The sequence below is a fragment of the Bos taurus genome, chromosome 11 (assembly GCF_002263795.3).
Source record: "Bos taurus isolate L1 Dominette 01449 registration number 42190680 breed Hereford chromosome 11, ARS-UCD2.0, whole genome shotgun sequence".
Lineage (NCBI taxonomy): Eukaryota > Metazoa > Chordata > Mammalia > Artiodactyla > Bovidae > Bos > Bos taurus.
Window position 1 is genome coordinate 73,224,840 of NC_037338.1, and position 23,445 is coordinate 73,248,284.

The 23,445-nt window shown below is 36.7% G+C and overlaps 1 protein-coding gene across 10 annotated transcripts in view; it reads right to left on the reverse strand.

Moving 5' to 3' along the window:
* Positions 1-1,393: 1,393 nt before the first annotated feature.
* Positions 1,394-23,445, reverse strand: part of HADHB (hydroxyacyl-CoA dehydrogenase trifunctional multienzyme complex subunit beta) — a 30,099-nt gene continuing 8,047 nt past the window's right edge. For 5 of the 10 annotated variants that reach the window (XM_024998284.2, XM_015473532.3, XM_024998283.2 and 2 more), the window contains 13 exon segments: positions 22,520-22,619; positions 17,575-17,619; positions 15,642-15,741; positions 12,571-12,658; positions 11,245-11,432; positions 10,731-10,911; positions 10,070-10,191; positions 7,059-7,138; positions 6,934-6,981; positions 6,148-6,235; positions 5,754-5,828; positions 5,019-5,183; positions 1,394-2,167 (listed from right to left, as the gene is read on the reverse strand). In XM_024998284.2, the coding sequence (XP_024854052.1) occupies positions 2,132-2,167; positions 5,019-5,183; positions 5,754-5,828; positions 6,148-6,235; positions 6,934-6,981; positions 7,059-7,138; positions 10,070-10,191; positions 10,731-10,911; positions 11,245-11,432; positions 12,571-12,658; positions 15,642-15,741; positions 17,575-17,619; positions 22,520-22,619 (1,316 nt within the window). In that variant the 3' untranslated portion in view covers positions 1,394-2,131. 10 annotated transcript variants of the gene reach the window in all.

The following is a 23,445-nucleotide window of genomic DNA, read 5'->3' on the forward strand; positions in this document are numbered from 1 at the left end:
TTTATAATATTTTGCTATTAAAGAGCAATGCTGCTATCAACACTCTTGTACACGTCTCCTGATAACTCGTGTGCACGTTTCTTCAGGAAATATACCTAAGAGCGGACATGCTGGACTATAAGCCATGTGTCATATTCAAATGTACAAGATAATGCCAGACTGTTTTCTACAATGGTTGTAGCAATTTGTATTCTTACCAGCAGGTATAAAAAGTCCCTATTGTCCACATTCTCACTAACGCTTAGTGTTCTCAGTCCTGTTTATTTTTGCCAGTCTAGCAGGCATAAACTAATACCTCATCATGATCTTAGTTTGGTTTTTCTTGACGACTAATGAGCATATGAGCATCTTTTTATGTTTATTCTCCATTTGTGTATTATTTTCTTAAAAAAAAAAACCTGTTAATATCTTTTGCCAGTTTTTACCATGCTCTCTTCTTACTCATTTACAGGAATTCTGTATATATCCCAGATCCTTTGTAAAATATATCTATATCATGTATATTTTGTAAGATATCTATCCTATGTATATGACAAAGATATAAAAGAGATATCTCTATCACATGTATAATATACCTTTGTAAAATATATATATATATATATATATATATATACATATATGCACATTCTTTGTTAAGTTGTATCTGTATCTTCACCACATTTGTGGCTTCTCTTGCTGCTCTATCATACAAAGAACAAACGTTCTTATTTCAACTTAAGCCAACTTATACATCTTCTCTTTTATGGTAACACTTTTACTGTCTTGTTTTAAAAAAAGTACCCATCCCAATAGCGGTATTTTTCCCTAAATTTAAAAAAGTTTTTTACCTTTTATATTTCACTTATCTAGAGTAAATACTTGTGATTTGTAAATATACTGATTTACAGCATTAAAAATTCAAGTTATGTAGAATTTACCAATGAAATCATGGGGAAATGATGCTGGGATCCTCAAATAACCTTTTAAGAGGTTAGCACTTGCTCCCTTGCCTAAACTGTCCCTGAACTAGAGAATGATTCTGATTGCCAGTAACTTTCATACATCTAAACAACATTCACATAAATGGTTGCAGCTGAGACTTTGCTTCAAAGCACGAGCACACATGTTATTCAATGCAGTTTGGTTGTCAAAAAACTGAGGATTTTTAGTATGTGGACCAAATCTTTAAAATTTCTTTACACCTGGCAAACAGAAACATCTCCAAACAGTAATAAAATAAATTTACTTCAATTGGACAATGGGGAAAAAATGGTGTTATTCTAAAGCAGGACTTTATGTTCCTAGCAGCCTCATGGTGGACCAAAATGGTTAGAAGTTACAAATGAGCAGTCCAAGGCAAAATCTGTCTCTAAAACAAGAGAACCACCTCTTACCTCTAATAAAACAAGGCAAATGATTCTCAAACTTTTCTACTTTATTAAGGTTAACCAACATGGGCGTCCTTGTTGGCTCGGATGGTAAAGAATCTGCATGCAATGTAGGAGATGTGGGTTAGATCCCTGCATCAGGAAGATACTCTGGAGAAGGGAATGGCAACCTACTCCAGTATTCTTGCCTGGAGAATTCCATGGACAGAGGAGCCTGGCAGGCTACAGTCCATGGGGTCACAGAGTTGGACATGACTAACACTTTTAACAAGGTATTTATACATCTAAACATTTACTGTAAATTTTCAGTGATGCTTAGATTCTGAATTATTTTCCCATAATTAAGTTAATTTAGGCACACCGGTTTTGTGTTTTATAGGAAATGTTTATCGTTAGGTCACAAATAGGAATGAGTTATAATTTGCAAATGTTACAAAGGTGATCCCAAATCTCACCTAGTTTCTTTCCAAAACTGCAGCCACTCATTCAGTCCTTAATGAAAATAGAGACCAAAAACAATTGCTTGAACTTATCACTGTGAGAGATTCTGGTAACTAAGGAATCCCTGAAAGAGGAGTAAGCTGTGATTCTTGGAAAGCTCAGAACACCGGAAAGGCTTAATTGCAAAGTATTGAACAAAAGGCCACAAATTTTGCTTTCCTAAGAGGAGCTGGGAACTAGAGATATCATTGAATAGTGCATTGAAATGGCATTGCCTAGGCCGAGTGCTGCACAGAAACTCCAGGTCACCTCTTCTGGATCTATTATTTTGGATAAGCTTCTACTATCATAGCATGGCCCTGTAAAAGAAAAAAGAAGTCCAATTAGAGCAATGAAAGGCAATGAATCCAGCCAGTATGGAGGCAGCAGAGAACCATGGGAAAAGTACAGGCTTTGGAACTCAATCCTGACTCTGCCATTCAAACACTGTGTGATCTTGGGAAAATTATTAGCCACTCTGAACCTCAACTTCCTCTGTAAAATGGGGCTCATGGCGCCCACATCAAAGTATTTTTGTGAGCATTAAATTAAGCGATAGCATACAATGTGTGTGTATACATACACCACACACACACATACATGCATACACGTGTGTATCAAAGTCTGCCTAGTAGAATCTGATTTCTAGTAGATGCTCCATAAGTGGTTGCTATTAAAATAAGCCACAGTGGCTTTTTTTAGCTGTATAAAAATAAACACAATACAGTGAATTTGACAACAGTTTTCTTTCTTGGGAGAAAGATAAGAAAAATGGGGGCTTTTTATTTAAAAATGTAAAAAGGTTACATTACTCACCAAATCCAGAAAGCTATCAAATAACAGGGTCAGGACTTGAAACCAGATGATTCCAAAGCCTGGTCTATTCTTTACTACTCTATGCATGTGGAGATGATAAGCTGCGGTCCCACAATAGTCAAAAAGTAGAAAACCCCTTCCCATGTACTAGGCACAGTACAGTTACCTCCCTAGTTTAACCCTAGTATAGGAATGTATGATGTCATGAGTCTAAATCCTATCTGATAATCATAATCATTCTTTCTTCTGGACTGTTATCAATCCAGTTAACAGTTTAACTAATCTCCCTACTTCTAGATTCAATTCAATCCCCACAATATTTATTCAGTTCAGTCGCTCAGTCGTGTCTGACTCTTCGTGACCCCATGAATCCCAGCACGCCAGGCCTCCCTGTTCATCACCAACTCCTGGAGTTCACTCAGACTCACGTCCATCAAGTCAGTGATGCCATCCAACCATCTCATCCTCTGTCGTCCCCTTCTCCTCCTGCCCCCAATCCCTCCCAGCATCAGAGTCTTTTCCAATGAGTCAACTCTTCGCATGAGGTGGCCAAAGTACTGGAGTATTTATTAAGGAACTATTATTTACAAGGCACTGAGTTAAACACTGTGTGGGTACAAAGTTTTGTTACGTGGTTTCTATCCTCAATCTAGTATACACTGTAGTTCAAAACAAACTGTTAAATGCCCTTGATACAGGCACAATCAAACAAAAGAACAGGGGTGGGAAGGTCTGACTGACTTGGGGTTGTCCTAGAAGGATACATAATAAGTTAGAATATTTCTTCTCCTGTTTTATTTAAGCTGTGTTATTTTCATGTCCCAAATCTATTATAGTATTCTACATCAGTGATGCCCAACTGCAGTGATTTTGCTCCCCACCCTCCCCAGAGGACATTCAGCACTGTCTGGAGATATTTCTGATTGTCCCAGCTGTGTGTATATGGTGAGACAGGGAGAGGGGGTAATGAGGGGGGTTGTTTGCTACTGTTATCTAGTGGACAGAGACCATGCTAAACACGCTACAACACACAGCACAATCCTGCCAGCCAAACAAAAAATTACCTAGCCCAAAGTGTTACTAGTGCCAAAGCTGAGAAATCCTGCTCTAGATCCAATGACGGATTCCTCCTCTGATCTAATCATGTCTATACAGCACTCACTTGGCTCTCAATGAAACAATGCCAAGTTGAATCTAGTGTCTAGAATGCATCATCTCCTTCCTCACTACACTTAAACTTCTAGAGGAAAGTAATAACATTGGATATTATTCTTTGTTCATTTGCAAACCATCTAGCATTAGGTTACTAATCCTCTATGTGCTAGATTAAAAAATTAGGGAACAAACACTCAAAACCAAAGGACACTGACTGGTGTGGACTACGCACTATGTACAGCGTTGTGCACCAGTTATCTCCCCCAGTGAATCTTGGCATAGAAAGATAAGGAGGGCTCCAGTCCCGACCAACCATGGTTTTCTGTAAACGAAGTTACCCAGATTAGAAATACTTCCAATCATGAAGTCTAAAAGATTCTAACCTAAAAATAACTGACCCCTTGCTTTTTCAAAGTCTCTGAGGAAAAGCTATAAATAAAGGCTTTTAAATGCAAGATGTTTATACTTTTACATATCTTATTCATCTTGGTCAGCAACAGATAGATTCTATTATCTGGTGAAAAATCAAATCTGTTTCCAGCAGGGTTAAAAAAAAAAAAAACCAGATTACAGCCAGCCTTCCTTTGGATTGTAGTCCCACAGTGAAATGCTACAGGTAGGAAGTTTTGTCGGTAACACAAGTAAAACAGATAGAAAAAACCTGTAGAAAACAAAATTTTCCCCAGCTAAATAGCAATAAGTTATCCAGAGGTAAATTAATTCTCCATTGTATAGTTTACTTCTCAAGAAAGACAGTTTTCCTCTTGGAGAGATTTTATAGATAAGGTCTCAAGGTGACTAAATGAATAAAATTTTATTATTAAAGAAGAAAATATATCAAAGTATGATTAATGATAGTGTCTGATGAGATTATAAGTGATTCTAGTCTTATTTTCTACATACTTTTTGTATTTTCCATCATTTCCATAATGAGCACATGTAACTTTTATAAATAAAACCTGTAAACATTATTTTAGGGGGAAAAAATTTTGGATTTAAATAGCTTCTTTCATTCAAAGTACTCTCAGGACTGAAGTTGTACTCCCCAGCCCTCAAAAATGGGCTTTTTTTTCCCAGTTGTGTGTCATCAGAAAAATCACTCTAAGACTGTATCGAATTAAGATAAATTAAACATTCTTGGATGAGTTTGTTTCCAGAAAATAACTTTCTGGAAACTCCTATTAAGCTTCTGTGACCTACCTGCCCTCCAGCTGCACAGGCAGCTACTAGACCATACTGGCCTCCTTCCTTCCGTAACCTGTTGGCAGCTGCCATGACCAACCGACAGCCAGTGGCTCCAAATGGGTGCCCCAGAGACAGTGATCCACCCCAGTTGTTAAACTTCTCCAAAGGAGGCAATCCAACCTGGCTCCCACAAAAATAAACACAAATAAAAAGGTGAATTTACTTAAAAATCAGGCCAGGCTCTGAGTAACAGGAAGTAATAGCAATAGAAGGAAATAACTTTCTTAAAGACCCACCATATGCTATTTGACTACAAAAGAAATTCCAAATCAATTCTGAAAGCCAAGAGCCCTGTTTATTTTTCATCTGACATCAGAGTGGATAAACAAAAGACAATTTGAGTTTTTGCTTTTATTTTTTCCAAAGAATTTCCAGGAGGTATTTTTCAACTAAGAAATAAATACATGAAATAACACACAAAAATTTTCCTAAGAAGCAGCAGCCTTCCTCTTCATATTTTTATTAGCAGGTATTAAAGCTCCAAATATCATAGTGCTTTGGAAATTCAAAGGTTTTGGTGGGGGGGGGGGGGTCCCACAATGTGTGGCATACAGGATCTGAATTCCCTCACCAGGGATAGAACCCACATCCCATGCAGTGGAAGCATGGAGCCTTAACCACTGGACTGCCAGGAAAATCCCTCAAGCATATCTTTTTTTTCCTCAAGCATATTTTTAACCAGAAACTTACCTTGGCTTTTCTACCCATGTAGTTTTGTGCAAACCAATCAGAATCCATGGCCTTCAAATTAGCCAAAATCTGACCCTAGAAAGGAAAATAACTCAATAAAGACCTTCTTGTAGTAAAATCCCTCAAGGCTTTCTTTTATGCATGAGTTTGTCTAACTTTAGAGCTAAGGAAATCTTTATATCAGTTTTCCATGAATATTTTCTAAAGAAACAACCTGATACTTCTGAAGGGCCTCAAAGAAATAGCTTCAAAAGATATGTTTTTCAACACTGTGGGTGTAGCCCTGGATTTCCTCCCAGTAGTGTTAAGTCAGTACTTCAAACATAAAGCTCTACTTGTTTCACACATATTAAATGATTATAGTCCTTTGATATGTGTCTTTAAAGTGACTTACTGAGAAAGCTTCATGAAATTCAAAAACATCAATATCATTCATTGTTAATCCTGCCTTTTCCAGAACTTTTGGAGTAGCATACGTTGGTCTGAGAAGAAAAAATTTAGTGATACAATATTAAAACTTTCATTTTAAACTAAAGAACTCTTTCATATTCCCCAAACTGAATTTTACAGTTATTAGAAAGTCCTCTACTCATTCACTGATTCTACTCTACAAACAAAGTGTTGTTGATACAACAGTAAACTGAACAGACATGGCCTCTGCCCTCTGCAGTTGATATTCTAGACTCAGAGAAAGAGATAATAAGCAAGTAGACAATAAAAGAGAAGGGCAAGTTAATAATGTGAAGAGCCAGAAGAACACAGAGCTCAAACAGCAGAGCATAAGGGGCATGGCTAGTCAAATAACATGATGGAGGCTAGTGAGGGTACAGCCTTGTGAGGAAGGGAGAGGAGTCTATCTAAACATTAGGAGGGTTTTATAAAAAGTTATTCTAATTGTGCTGCAGAGTAAGTAGCAGTATAAAAAAATGCTTATGACATCTTAATGTAAAAAAGGATATAAAGTTGTATATATATGATAACTGTAGTAGAAAAGCATAGGAAAAAGTAGAAAAGTGATAAAACTATAAAACGATAACACAACATAAAGGATTATTATTTTAAAAACCCAACTTACAAAACAATTATGAACTCAGTGCTTTATATACTTTTAAAATCTATGTAATAAACATGGGTAACCAATATTTTCTAGAATAATCCAAGAATATACATTGCTACCTACCCAAGTAAAAGCTGATCTTTTGGATCCTGGGACACGTACATGAAATCCCTAGGTAAAAAACAGAAGGGTGAGCTCTGTACTAAAGTAAAGAAACCAGAGGAAACTTACTTGAATACTTACTTTACCTCAGATATGCCTTCGGCTTATAACCCATGGCCAGAGCTTTTTCCTCTGCCATAATCAGCACTGCAGACGCACCATCGGTCTGAAATGTTAATTGGAACAAAAATGTTAAATAACTGCAGCCTACCTGGTGCTATTTCTTCAGCCATCTTCTATGCTCTGTTCCTAAATTTACCAACACATCACACTTACAGAGTGACTCTCTATAACAAAATCTTTCCATTTTATCCATCATTAAGTCACAATTTGACACACACACACTGACCCATTTTGGGCAGATGAGGGTAGAAAAGTCTATTCAAAAAGTATCATAATTATCAAAATGAATGATGAGAATTGGTAACTCAATATGTATTCATAATAAACTAGAAGTTTTTTGCTTTTGGCACAGAATACGAGGGATTTTGTGAATTAATCCTCCCCCAAATCTCTTCTTTACTGATTTATTTTTGTATTTTCTGGATTGCTTCTCAGCTGTTTCTTGCCTGTGGCTTGTACATGATTTTCTTCAATTTAAAGACTCTATAACAAGCAAACCACGAAGAAGAAGTGGAGGACAAATTAGTACTACTCACAAAAGGCCTTTACTACTGTTTCAAAAGAAAAAGCTCAAAAAAAAAAAAAAAAAAAAAAAAAAACCCACAAAATTCCAAAGAAAAAGAAACTACTCTCTAGAATTGACAAAATTAAAATAATCTCTACCGTAATTTCAGACCATATTTTTTTAACTCAGTAACTCTGAAGAGGCTATGCAGCCACTACCAATAAGGTGGCCATAAAGTCTGGAAACACAGGTGACTATACATAATAACATCATATTACTATATTCAATGTGCAATTGTGAAAAACCGCAATGAATACGGTGCATTAACAGCATCTCTGAAAACCCATGTATCTGTGATGTATTACCTCTAATGACTTGTGTTTCTGATTTTGATGAATAAACCTGAACCTTTTGCACACCTCACAAGTATTCAAGGGGGTTCAGATCTGCCAAGAGTGTAACCGATGCCATATGAACCTATCATCCAATTTGGTTTTAGAAATAACCACCTAACCAGTCCTTCACTGCTCAGGCTTTACCAGGTGGTACACCATCCTGTTAAAATCACCTCAGGTATCCTTTCCTAAGCTCAAGAGCAGGCATTAAATTGTCATTTATCAAGGTCAAATATATCAAACATTTGCCTGTGTTTCTTTCTAGACTGTATGTCTGGGTAGGAGAATGATACTGTAAAAAGAAACACTGACCAGATGAACTATATCCTGAAGACTGCACCCAAGGTAGAAGGAGGGAAATCACATCTCACAAGCAGAAGCAGAATCAAGAGGGACATTTAATAGAGGAGGAAAGAAAAAAAAAACCCAAGCAAGGACATGAAGCTACCTGCATACAAGTAAAATAACAACCAAAAATGAGAGTAGATTTACTCCATGATGCTTATAGGAAAGTAATTTGGGGGTCAACATAAAACATAATTTTCTAACAATCAGAACTAGAAAAAGTATCTTGTCATTCTCTCTGCCTACTTTTCAAGTCTTATGTTGCTCAGTTGCTAAACTGTATCTGACTCTCTGTGACCCCATGGACTGCAGCATGCCAGGTTTCCCTGTCCTCCAAGTCATAGAGGACTCCCTAAATTCATATCCTGTGTTCCAACCAGGCTTTTCTCCAAAGAGGCCCTTTGTTCTCCTAACTCCCAAAGTTGCATTCGCCATTCCCTTTGCCTAGAAAGCCTTTTATACACTTCTTAAATTGACTTGTACCCTTCCTTCAAGATTCACTGATCAAGTATTACCTCCTCTAAAAAGACTCTCTTACTCACCCAACTATGTATCTTCTCCAAGAGTCAATGCTTACAGTCATCACAGAACTTTCTCACTACAATTAACTATTCTTTTTACCTCCAGTGCCCAGCACAGGCAGGCAAAATTTTTTGACTGCTGAAGTGACTGAAGAGAACAGCTTTTTTTTTTTTTTTTTTTGAGAACAGTGTTTTTGTATTAGAATGGTGACTGGATCAGGTGATTTTTATGGTTTTAAAAACAGATTCTGTTTTAATAGTGTTTGTAATAGATAAGTATATTCTATTTATTTTTGGCTGTGTTGGGTCTTTGTTGCTGCGTGAGGGCTTTCTCTAGTTGTGACAAGTGGGGGCTACTCCCCAGTTGTGGTGGGCAGGCGTCTCATTGTGGTGGCTCTCTTTGTTGTGGAGCACAGGCTCTAGGCATGTGGGCTGTGGCCAACGGTAACTGTGGCAGGTGGGCTCATGAAAAGTTGTTGCTGAACCACAAAAAGATGCCGGGATTCTTGGCCTCCAGAGGAGAAGAATTCAATCCGGGGCCAGAGACAAGGCTTGATCGCTCAGAGCTTTTGTGTACTAAAGTTTTATTAAAATATAAAGGAGATGAAGGGGGCAGAAAGTGTTAGGGTTAGCAATGTAGTTATATACTCTCCAATTAGTCGTTACAAGGAATCAAAAGAATGTCTGGAGGTTGTAAAGACCTCAGCAGACCTACTCCCATAATTTACATTTTAAGATAACAGGATTAGCTAGAAGGTTTAATCCAGAGACTGTCCTCAGGCAGGATACATTATTGTTATATAATCCTAAGGAATGTAGAGGAAAAAAAAGAAAGTTTGTCCTTTCTTCCTCCTTGAGAATTCCAGACCCCTCTCTCTTTGGGGACCCCTAGACTTATCAACCTGCCTAGGAAATGACTCTCTCACTCAGTAGTTGCGGCTGGTGGGCTCTAGAGCTCTGGCTCAATAGTGTGGTGCATAAGTTTAGTTGCTCCACAGCCTACAGAATCTCCCCAGACCACAGATTGAACCTGTGTCCCCTGCATTGGCAGGTGGATTCTTATCCACATCGCCACCAGGGAAGTCTGAGTAAGTATGTTTTTAAGTCTCTATTCGTAATACACACAAGTACATATATTTTAGGCTTTCCTATTGAGAATACACAAATATAAAAGATCACTAGTAAACACATATAGCACACATAGTTACCAGGAAAGAAGAATTTGCAGCTGTCACTGTGCCATAGGGCTTGATGAATGCAGGTTTTAGTTTGGCCATCTGATCCAGAGAGGAAGGACGAATCCCATTATCTTGTGTAACTGTATCTCTTCCTATAAAAATATGGAATTTTTAACTCTAAGCTCAATAAGCTTTATATATCTTCTACAGAGAAATATGCTTTAAAATTACAAGAACAAATAAAATGTAAACCATAACTATTCACTAAAAAGAAGGCTCTTTATAGTTATCAAGATGTTACCAAATACGAAAGCAAACTCTTAGGACATTTGGGAAATAATCTAAATGATTTAACATTAAAAAGGATCACTTATTTTCTTAAGATATTCATTTACTTTTGGCTCTTCTTTACAGAAGACTTATAAATACAGAACTTTAAAAACAGGCATGCACGTAAGAACTAAAATATATCTGCCAGACCTAAAGGAGACTTACAAAACATCTCTTTAAAATGCTTACGTATGTTACAACAAAAATTGAAACCTGAGTCAATATTTAAGAATAAAAGCTGAGTATTTTGGAAATATTCATTGAAAATCACTTAGGGTTTTTGGAGTTTTAGAAGAAATTCAGAACTCTCTAACAATATCAAGAAACATTTCCCTTTACAAAGCTGAGCGAGCTGTTTTACCTGGTACTTTGAAGGGCACAACATCAGAAAGGAGTCCTTCATCCTGTGCCTTTTTGGCCAGGCTGTGAGAGCGCAATGCGTATTCATCCTGCTCCTCCCGAGAAATAGCAAAGGCAGCAGCCAGTCGGTCTGCAGAGTGGCCCATGGTCTCACTGGTGGAGAACTCACTCACTGCAGGAAGCTGGGAAAGGAGATGTTCAGGACCAGGTACACTGTTAACAGGTGCTATACCACACCTAGGGCTATCTGGGAAAGTTAAAGTCTACGATCAATCAGGATTAGGACAAGGGAAGTTCTTTGTCCGCAAGGCATCTCTAAAAAAGGGGCTTCCAAATTCAAATCTTCTAACTGCTATTTTTTTCTCTGTCTTGACCTAATAATTAACCTTTCCTTGTAACTAACAGAATTCACAGCTATAGAACATAACTGAACCCATGCCATCTTATCTATCTAAATCTCTGCAGTGGGATGCTTTGGCAACATAAGTCTTTATGTTAGCATTCACGAGTCTTACCTCTGGCGATAGGAAATTCAATCTGAATTTAGAGATTATAGAGAGTCGCTGAGCCAGAGTCTTGGCCTTATTGAGATCCAGCATCATTTTCCTCATTTTCCTTGAATGGCGAATAGGGATGTCAGACATCAACTCTACACCACCCGCCACGACCACGTCACATTGGCCGGAAGCAATCAGGCCGACAGCTACAGGGCACGGGCACAGGTCATATGCACATGAGCATCTTTTGCATAAACTAACAGACCTCTGGTAATTTAAGCTTCTTTTTTTTTCCTTAAATTTAGGCTTGACTTAAAAATTGTACAATAGTTATTAGCACTGTACAACATGTGTAATTCAGGTTTTTATCTTTTCAGAGGGATTAGGATAATTTTTTTGACTGACTCAAAATACATTCAGTGCACTAGAGAAAACAAATTTCATTCAGGCTACAGGGACATCAACTTTTGGAAGTATCCACTGGACCAATTCTCAAACAAATCATATTCTAAAGCAGAACATGTGGCATATTTCACATGTTTCCAGCTTCAGTTTTGGTAACAACTCTTTTTCCTATAATTTCAGTTTCTACTACAAGCTAGATAAAGTATGGCTTTTAGATGTAAGGCAGCCCCCTGCCCTCTGCCCTTTGGCCACTGGCAAGTACTATGTTGCTCTAATTGGAAGCAGTCACATCCTGTGCAGAGTGGAGAATGCCCCCATTTCTGCCTCCAGCTTATTCCCTGCCACCTTTATGCTGGACTGGCCACTTGGCCTTGATGTCACTAAGAGAGCACATGATTACTGTATCTTTCAGGTTTCCTGTCTTTTCACAGTAAGGGCTGGTGTTACAAAATGTTCCACAGATTTGCTAAGTTTGTTGTGAGAATTTGTAAATAATTATAAAAAGGCCAAGATGTGGGGGAAAAGTAGAGCAAAGAGCTGTACCATCCAAGTCAGTGATTTATCGCTATGATGATGGTGGAGGGAGGGCCACCATCTTCATGGGGGAGTATCATGCTAGAATCACCTAATCTTAAAACCTAGCAGGTGATAAACTCCTCCTGCCTCAAATCCAGAAGCACCCCCTGCAGTTAATAATCCCTGTGATAGCCAGCCACACTACTGATGGAGACATTACACAAATGGTTGTGGTCCTCAGGTATGGAGGGCAAGAAAAAGGTGGAGAACTACCATCAAAAATAAAAAAATGTAAATGCTACCGTATTTTCTGAAACACACAAATTCAGAGATCATTTATTTCTGTTAAGAATAATGTTTAATGATCATAGAAAAGACAAAGGAGAACCAACATGTACCTTCTGCTGTCAAAAAAATACATACCTGTGGTCATGGCTTGGTTGGAAGAGATGCAAGCCATGGTGACAGTGTGAGCAGGAGTCTTGTCAGAGAAGCCGGCTCCGAGGGCAGCCTTCAGGAAATACAGTGAATGCAATGATCACTTATAAAGGAAGTGCAATATGTGAGTGAGTACTTCACTGTGAGCAATGCTGTGAGCAGTACTTCACTGTATGGTAAATCAGGAAAGGAGCTAACATCTCACAGAGGAATATTTAAAATACAACTAAGCCCATTATGGAAATGGTTTACGAATTTTTTATCTAGCTGTTAATCAATAAGCACTGCCAAATTCCTTGCAGTGATTTTCTAGTGTGGTATACAAACCTACAGTCCTCTGGCAGTTCACCTCCTCTCTTAGCAATGCTTTCCCCAGCACTTCTAAGAACATTAATATATAATTTGATTTTAACTCATTTAAATTTTCAAATAGACCTAAAGTAAACCTGCTACATATGGTTGGTGGAATGATGAAATATATCATGGGGTGAGATTCTCATGACCTGTGTTCCTGCAGTTATAAGGCTTAGAAGTAAAGCAAAGTTTTCAGATATGAAAATAATTTCTAAAGAACTGACCATTCATCAACAGATTCCCACACAGGTCCCTGGCTTGCTCTACATTCGTCTCTACTTTCACTGACTGCCTGATATTTCAGACAGCTCACTGTCAATCCAAAGCAAAGCCGAGTTGGAAAACATGCCAAGTATCCAAGAGTTCAAGTGAATGAAAAAATTTTGGAAAACTGCTTTGGCTACAAGTGAGTCTCTGAAAAATAAGGACTAGACAAGTTAACAACTGGAAACAAGGAAACTGGTCAGGAAGACGACATAAGAGGTGTTTCAAAAGAGAATTAATTTGAAGGACCTTGAGAAAAACTGAGGCCCTCCATTAATCTTGCAAAAATGGAAAAAGGATATCTATTATTTTATTATGCTATTTATTGAGTTAATTACACTGCCAAAAAAAAACAATGAACGCCTGATGCTATTTTTGTTCATGTAAAGAACTGATGCATAGGTGCAAAAATCAAATATTCAATACTTATTTTTATAATATTAAAGTTTCACTTTAAAAACAAAACTCTCAACACGTCATGTCCCCGACCACCACCACTTACTGTGAAATTCTGGTTCCTATTGAGGGAATTAATTTTTTCTGAAACTATTTAACAATCCTCAGAATACAAGATTTCCTATCACTTGATAAGATTAACATGCTTCCAAAGCCGAAATCAGAGGGTTCAGTTTTTTAACTGATTTTCAGCTTTATGCTTCACTTTGCTGAAAAGTACCTATTGGCAACTGCACATCAGCCTCTTGATGTAAACCAACCCAAAAGGAAGAGAAAGGCAAGTCTCCACCGGGAAGGGGAGAAGAGCTCCCCAGTAAGGCAAGGGTAAAGGGCACTCAGGTCGTACTGGCCTGATCCTCATGCAATCCTTTCTAGCAAGTGTCACACCCTTGGCTCCAAGTGACTCTCAGGACTGAAGGAACTTTAAATAGAAGTGGTTGCTGGTGAACCTTGTCTCCGTGCTTCTATTTAAAGTCTGAATAGATCTCAAGGCAAGCTTAGGCTCTAGATGGTGCAATGAAGGGAAAGGAGGAAGATGTGTCTTAGGTAAATTGGAGAGCAGGGAAATAAGCTGAGGCTTTCATTAAAGTCAGGTTCATGGGAACTCAGCATCAGAAGCCTTTCAGGATTTTATTATTACACTTGCTGGAAGTCACAGCAGCCTTCAGGTTGCAAAACAACTTTAAAAAGACATTCTTATATTCCCTGAATTCAGCCTTCAGTATTATTAGTACAGGGCCAGGAGAGGGATCTACCACATGTCAATCAATAGCTGAGATTTGCACATGGATATAAAATTTCCAGAAAAAAAATTTAGAAAAAAATAAGGCTAGATATATATATCTAGATATATCAAGAATAGATATATAGAGAAAATTGAAACAGATTCAACATTTACTTTTAAGTGCTCCTTTAAGAGTCACTTTGGTTTTTTCCCTAGAATATAAGAATTGAAAATGTATTATGAATAATTTGATATATTCATGAAATTGTCATGTTTGATACATTTAGAAGTGTGAAGATCAAGAAAACTCCAAAAAATTAGGAGGTGGGGGAAAAAACCTCTTCCTGTTCTTAATTCTTTCCTGCCTCCCTTACAATATACAACAGTTGATTATTGTAGACTTGAGTAACACCAGGCCTTCAACAGTTTGAACATTTACTTTTGCACATTTACTGATGAGTAAAAAGGTGGGACAAAACACATACTTCTAGTCCTATTCCTTTTCCTTTCTCTTGGCTGACAGTGGTGAAAGTTACAGCCCTTCCAACTATACTGAACGCAATAGTATGGCAAGCACAAACTAGAAATACAGAAAATGCTCAGCACACTGAAATGTGCTTTGGAGCCAACTTTATCCAAATAGCCACTTGCGAATGGAAACAAAGCTCAGAAAACGTTTTTGGAGTCTTCATTACGAAATGACTGTGGGACATGCCGCAGAAGTGCCAAGGCCTCTCATTATCTCAGTTGCTCAATAAACAGTACGTGGAGCTCTGCCAACTGGGGTAAAGGTAAACTTCTATGAACTAGTTAAGAAAAAAAAATGCCCTATGTGTCCACTAGTCAAAGGGAACAAATGAATAAGCACAACTCCCTCCAACAAAAACCATGGGTATGAAATAAGTTCTCTGTAAAATGGAAATTTTAAGTTGATTGGAGGTTGCTATATCTCACATTACAAAAAGTCACATCAGCCATGCTTTGCCCAAATCTCTGTTTTCCTAAAAGAAACACAAACATATCCAAAACCAGCTCAAATAATTGATTTGATTTATAATATAGCATAAACATATACTAGTAAAGTGTACATCATTTGATTTATAATTTTTTAAATATAAAATAATTCAAATAGTAAAATCATTTTAAATTAAATATAACTTTAGTGAATTTTAATAGCTTTTAAAGAGTAAATTCTATTAACTAAAATTCAAATTGATTCTCCTATCAATCTCTTCAAACAACATAAAGTTTGACTCACCTCTCTAGCCACATTGCTTGTTTTCACTTCCTGTATAACTGTGCCAAAGATGATATAATCAACAACATCCTTTGGGACACTGGTCCGATGCAACAAACCCCTGCAAGCAGAAGTTAAAAGCAAAGAAACATTTCATACATTCAAGACAGTGCAACAGATCATCACATAAAACATTACACTTAACTCTGGTTAAAAGGTTAACTTTGAATTAAAAAAAGTAGAGACTATCTTTTCCTTAATTTGACAAGCATGTGGCACATTATCAAATAAATTAAAGACTGATTTAAAAAGTCAACTTTTGATGCTCAATTGGCAATAAGAAGTTAAATAGAAAGAATCATCAATAATTTGGAATATAATCTATAAAAATTTTGAATCACTCTGTTGTACCTGAAACTAATACTGTAAATCAACAATATTCCAATAAAAAATGAAAGAAAAAAATAATTTGGAATAGGATAAAACAGATACATAAACCAAAATTTTCAGTCAAAAAGAAAAGAGAAACAACTAGAAAATTAGAAGAGATGGAGTAAAATCCCAAATATGTTAAATTTAAATTTGAAATATCAATATAACCACATCATTTTTTTGAAAAGGAAAGCTGCTCTTTACATAAAAATACCAACCAATAAATATAGGAGGAATAAAAGAATAAGTAAAGTCAAAATTGTATAATCTCTAACATAATAACTAATCCAGGCAAAAATTATCAATGAATGCTAAAGTCACTTGGTCAAAGGTTGCTGGGGAATATGGTCTTAAGATATCACCTTACAGATGACTTACTAATTGCAAAAGAAAAAAAATGCACGTTTATCACCAAAAGATCTGGTGGTTTGACCACTCTGACCAAAGGGTTCGATTTAACATTACACATCATGTGCCTCTTGACATGATGCAATAGCCATGTGCTTTACCTATGAAGCATTCTTACCAAAAAATGTTTAACCTGAATCTAATCAAGCTTAGAGATTAACTTTCAGTTTACAGGAAATTCACCGAGGAAAGTTAAATATTACTACAAAGATACATCCAGAATGTGGGACATTCTACAAACAGCTGGCCTGGACCTTTCAAAAAGTCATTATCATGGGGGGTGGATTGGGGGGATGTCCTAAATTAAAAGAGACTAAAGATATACATTCATTTGCATAATAATATGAATTCTGACCAGATCCTGGTCTGGGGAAAAAAAAAAAATTAGAGCAGGAGACCTGGATTCAATCCCTGGATTGAAAAGATCCCCTGGAGGAAGGCATGGCAACCCACTCCAGTATTCTTGCCTGGAGAACCCCCATGGACAGAGGGTCCTGATGGGCTACAGTCCATGGGGTCTCAAAGAGTTGGACATGACTGAGCGACTAAGCATAGCACCATTGGCAAAATGATAACAATTACTAAAACTAAAATGAGGAATCTTCATGTCTCATTCTAGGCTTCTTTCTAGATAAATACACACCTCCACCCCCACCCCACCAGGGATACGAAATTCTGAGGATGCTTATGTCCATTAGGTAAAAATGGCATAGTACAGTTGGTCTTCTGTATACACAGGTTCTGCATCTGTATTTGCATAATCTGTTCAGCTATCCTCATATAGTAATGAAGTTTCTGAGGTAACCATTAAATATACATATTGGTTTTTAGCCTGATCTAGTCCTACACTATAATCTGCAGCTAGCTACAGTACGTTAAGGAATACTATCATGCCAAGAGATCGTCAAGCCTGCAAAATAAAGATCACTGACATTCACCACCTGCTTGAATTTGTGTAGCACACACGGCTAAAATGAAGACTATATGAATCTTATAAAATCTACTAAGTGTTTTTTCTCACCACATAAAGTTAACATATCTTAGCTATGGGAATTCTATTAGACATGCTATTTCAAATGTAAATAAGATCTAAAATGCAACTGCATTTACTTACGAAAGTGCTGCTCTAGCCAAATCATGTGGCATCAGGTCTTTATATCTGGAGGAAGAAAATAAATCATTTAACCAAAAGCCTAGAGCTTTAATAAAAAATGTTTTTCATTCTATTTGAAATATCTAAAGAAATAAGCTAACTATAAGTTGCTATTAATATAAAAGCACTTAACATCATTCCAAAGTAACAGTGTGACTTTGCTATTTGTCATCCTTAAAACTCTGACAAGTCTTGACTCATCCTGCCCACTGTCTTACTGTTCAGCATGACATTGGCAAATATTCTTTAAAACTAAACCCCACTGTTTTAAGTTCCCTTTTATTTTATTTTTAAAAAATTCTTTAGTTATTTTGTGATGTCTAAAGGGACATGAGGGATATATTAGGACTTTTAAAGAAAACTTTGTTTTGAAGTTATCTGAGGTTTTACAAAGAATTGGAAAGATAGAACAGAGTTCCTTCATACCCTTCATCCGGCTTCCTCTAATGCTAATCTTATGTAAACATAATGCACTTGTCAAAACTAAGAAATTAACACCAGCACAATACTACTCGATAAGCTTGATCTGACCACATCAGTTTTTCCACTAATTCCCTATTACTGGTCTGTTCCAGGTTCCAATCCATGTATTTACTTGTCATGCTTCCTTAATCTCCTCCAGTGTGTGACAGTTTCTCAGTCTTTCCTTATCCTCCTTGACCTTGACACTTGGAAGACTGGGGTTATGGACACCAGGGAAGAGTATCACAGAGGTAAAATACCCTCTGCTTCTTATCAGAGTGAACTTGATAGCAACATGACTTCTTTCTAGTGATACTAACTCGATCACTTAGTTGAAGCAGTGTCTGCCAGTTTTCTTCATTACTTTTCCCTTTCTGAACTCAATTTATTAGAAGAGAGTCACTTCTGGCCCTTACTCAAGGGAAGAATTAAGTTCCACTTCCTAGTGGAAAAAGTAACAAAGAATTTGTGGACACATGTTAAAATCCTCACAGTAGTTAATAAATATTTCAAGGGAGAGAATTGAGGCTATGCCAATATCTTGTTCCTTCTTAACCTTTCTCACCCACGAATTTTAGCATTCATTCCTAGATCCTGGTTGCAGCAGCTATTCCTGTGATGATTTATCTATTTTCCTCATTCCTTCTGTATTTATTAATTGAAACTGAAGAAAGACTTGTCTTTTCTCTTTTATTTCTTTATTCAATCATTTATTTATATCAGATTGGAGTCATAGATATCTCATGTTTTGAGTTATAGTATAATATTATACTATTATAATTTATTTTATTAATCAAATTTTCCTAATTTTTGTCATTGGAAGTTATTTTAGGTTGGCCCTGTGTTTTTTTGGCATGCCCCTTTTTCTAAGCATTTCTTTACTTCCTGGAACTGAAATGTTCCAGATGCATCTGGATTAAATAAGAATATTTATTCTTTAAATTCCTGAAAATTAAAACCTGAAAATTCAGAAATGTTTTTATTTTTACTGTGAATAACTAGAAGAACCATCAGTGATTTTATTTTATTTTTTTTAATTTAATTTTATTTTTAAACTTTACATAATTGTATTAGTTTTGCCAAATATCAAAATGAATCCACCACAGGTATACATGTGTTCCCCATTCTGAACCCTCCTCCCTCCTCCCTCCCCACATCAGTGATTTTAAAAATCTTTTATAGGGAAAACCAGTTCCCTACAATTTAGAGCAGAGTAACTTGGGCAAAAGTGTATCAATTTTAAAATGCCTAAACCACAATTATCTATCATTTTACAATTTTTCTTCTCATGCTCCTATAACTCTCTCTCAGCCAGGATGCTGAAAGATTCCCACATGCCACGGCTGGAGTATATTCCTAAGAGTGCTTCCAAAATATTTCCAAAAGACCTATAGGTCTTTCAAGTGACACAAGTTGAAAGCAAAGCTTCTTCAAATTAAACAGAAAAAGATCTTTTTCCATCTAGAAAATTATTTTCTATTTTAGAAGACTCATTTTTACCTCAATCATAAGATTAATAATATGATTTAACTATTTGTCTTCTTTATAAATTCTTCTCTTTGTATTATTTTTAGTCATTTTTGTTTTGCACATGAATAGTACCTTAAAATTTTTATTCCTTCTTCTCTATTAACTATATTTGCCTACCATTACTCAACATTCTTCTCTGTGCTACTAAATTACTCATGAACTTTATCTTCTTCCTCAATTAGGATTCTAAATTAAACTAAAACATACTAATAAAAAATAACAAAAGGAATATAGCCTATACCAATGTGCTGAATATCTCAAATTTCACCTTTGGTAGTTTGATACCAACTATCAAAGGAAATGTGTAAATGATATCTTTGAGCATGTTCATGTTTTTTTAACAGCTAGTCAAACAGTTGGAATCAAACTTCTACACAGTATACAAACAGCCTTTACCACAAAATGGCCTTTCTAGTCAAGAATTTTCTTCTCTTGATGGAAGTTTCTTTTCCTACCCTGCTGCTGCTAAGTACAATAAGGATCCACTCTGCTGCTAAAGCTTCAGGTTCTTATTCTTACTACTGTTGTGTCCATACAAGAAAGTTATTATATTGAGAAAAGAGGGTGAAGAATCTTCACCATTTACTTACCTAAGAAGATATTCTCTAGGTCCTAAACCACTATTTAAAAATGAATGTTTCTTGTTTCTGTATGTACATGCATACATGCGTGTACATACATATACATACACACACATGCACACACACATCTGTATCTTCCATAAATGGTGGCATTATACACAATGCTCTGAACTTTGCTTTTTACACCTAACGTATCTTCAAGATTTTTTCATATTAGTATAGAAAGGTCTCATTAATTTTAACAGATACTCAACTTTTCTTAGCTTATTTTTAAGTTAGTGACTGCTAGTTCAAAACATGAACATCAAAAAATCTTAACAGAATACAACTAAATGTTTCATTTAATTTTCACTTAGTTCCCAAAGTCCATCATCAATTTTTAGAAAGACTGGGCCTCAGTGGGGAACAGAAAAGGAGAAAGGAAGTCTAGGGGGAACAGTAGTTAGGTTCTGGGGGCCTTGAAGGTTGGTCTAGGACCATTGTTATTCCATATATTTGGGGTTGTGCTATACCAGGATTTGGACCAGTCCATCAACTCCAATTCTGATAACTTCCAGAAAGCCAAAGCAGCAGATTAAAGTCCCTTCAAGATGCCCATGGGCCCACGGCCTCAGTATTTAAACTTCTGAAGAGGCACAGAAACAATGTACTTCTCTCCAGATGAGGAAAGGGCATCTGTTGGAAGCAAGCTACCTAGTTCCACACTAGGTTTTCAAAATACAGCTAGTTCAGTCTAACACTACACTAGACTAGCTCATGAGAAAAGATGAAAAACAGATTCTGCCACTCTATTTCACTACTGACTTGCCTTATTCTGTATTAATTTCATGAAAATATTGTTTATATATTAGTTGACCAGCAATATTATTAGGGGCTTCCTTGGTGGTTCAGATGGTAAAGTATCTGCCTACAATCCAGGAGACCTGGGTTCAATGCCTGGGTTGGGAAAATCCCAGGAGAAGGGAATAGCCACCCAGTCCAGTATTCTTGCCTGGAGAATTCCATGGACAGAGGAGCCTGGCGGGCTACAGTCCACATGGTCACAAAGCACTGGACACAACTAAGTGACTAACACTTTCAGCAATAGTATTACCTACTGGGTTAATTCACAAAGGTTCCTTTTGAAAACACCTTAAAAGAAGGAATAAATAAACTATATGGGGTGATGGATGTGTTAATTAACTTGATTGTGGTAATCATTTCACAATGTAGATACACATTAAATGTAGGTCAAGAAGCAACAGAACCAGACATGGAACAACAGATTGGTTCAAAATTGCGAAAGGGGTACATCAAGACTGTATATTGTCACTCTCTTTATTTAACTTATATGCAGAGTACATCGTATGAAGTACTGGGCTGGATGAATCACAGGCTGGCATCAAGATTGCCTTGAGAAACATTAACAACCTCAGATACGCAGAGGACACCACTCTAATGGCAGAAAGCAAAGAGGAACTAAATAGCCTCTTGATGAAGGTGCAAGAGTGAAAAAGCTGGCTTAAATGTAAGCATTCAAAAAGTTAAGATCATGGCATTCAGTCCCATCACTTCATGCAAATAGATGGGGAAAAAAGGGAAACAGTGACAGACTTTACTTTCTTGAGCTCCAAAACCACTCGGATGGTGACTGCAGCCATGAAATTAAAAGAAGCTTGCTCTTCGGAAGAAAAGCTATGACAAACCTCAACAGTGTATTAAAAAGCAGAGACGTCATTTTGCCCACAAAGGTCCATATAGTCAAAGGTATGGTTTTTCAAGTAGTCATGTACGGGTATGAGAGTTGAATCATAAAGAAGGCCGAGTGCCAAAGAATTGATGTTTTCAAACTGTGGTGCTGGAGAAGACTCTTAACAGTTCCTTGGACAGCAAGATCAAACCAGTCAATCCTAAATGAAATCAACCTCGACAATTCATTGGAATAACTGAGTTGAAGCTGAACCTCCAAAACTTTGGCCACCTGATGCGAAGAGCCAACTCACTGGAAAAGACCCTGATGCTGAGAAAGACTGAGGGAAGGAGAAGGGGGCAACAGAAAATAAGATGGTTGGATGGTATCACTGACTCAAAGGACGTGAGCATGAGCAAACTCCAGGAGATAGTGAAGGACAGGGAAGCCCAGCGTGCTGCAGTCCATGGTGTTGCAGAGAGTCGGACACAACTTAGTGACTGAACAACAATATACATTGAATCGTCACATTGTATTCCTTAAAAAACAATCACATTGTATAACCTAAATATATGCAGTTTTTATTTGTTAATCATACCTCAATACAGCTGGAGAGAAAAAAGAAAAAAAGGAATAACAAGTAACAGAATCATTTCATACTTACGAAGTGCCTGATAGCAAAAATGGAGTGCGAACACCATCCACCACCACAATATTCCTTATGTTGGGTTTGGCTAGGGTTTTTTTCGATTTAGTCTGGGAAGCTTTAAGATAAAGTTCAGAGAAAAAATTAATTAAAATACAAGAAGTCAGGTAAGTTTTTACATTTTTAAAGATAGACATTCTAAGAGGGATTTTATCACTCCATGCCAAATTGCATTAGTCATTTACCAAACCACTACAACTAAAAAAAAAAGGATTAAGAAATTAGTGAGCATTTTCAAGTTTCCAAATAAAATTTAAGGCAAATATAGAGATTATACCTAGTGATAATATCACTTATGCCATTAACAAATTATTTTTATCAAGTGCTTGACAATCCATTTCACTGAAAGCAACCAATTTAGTCTGCCCTTAATACCTTAATACTCTTGCTTTTCTATGTAGAAATAAAGGCATCTGGTTGGTGACTACTGCAATTTGACAAAAACCTAGCACGCTTCCTGACTCTGTCTGACACAATTTGTGTAGCTATTTTGTAACATCTAAAAAGCAACCTTTCTCTAATGTTTTAATTAAAAAAACAAAACATGAGTGGTGGTTAAAAAAGAAAAAAATAAATAATACTAAAATATGGAAAGTAAAACCCAAGTTCCCTCTTTATGCCCTCTGCTGCCCTATTGCAAACTAAAGCCTGTTCAGCACGAGTACATTCCCTTTTCCTCCCATCAAATCAGCTGATCACATTCCTTTGTCTTAACATGTGCCCTCTTGTACCACTATCAACATCAATGTTAAAACAAACCACTTGTAGGACAGTGTTAAACACCAGTAACATGACAAGGCTTAAGTCTCACAAAGGTTTACAATATAGTTGGGGAGAGAGAAACACAAAAACTGTTTAAGAGCAATATAAATAAGAATATTCTA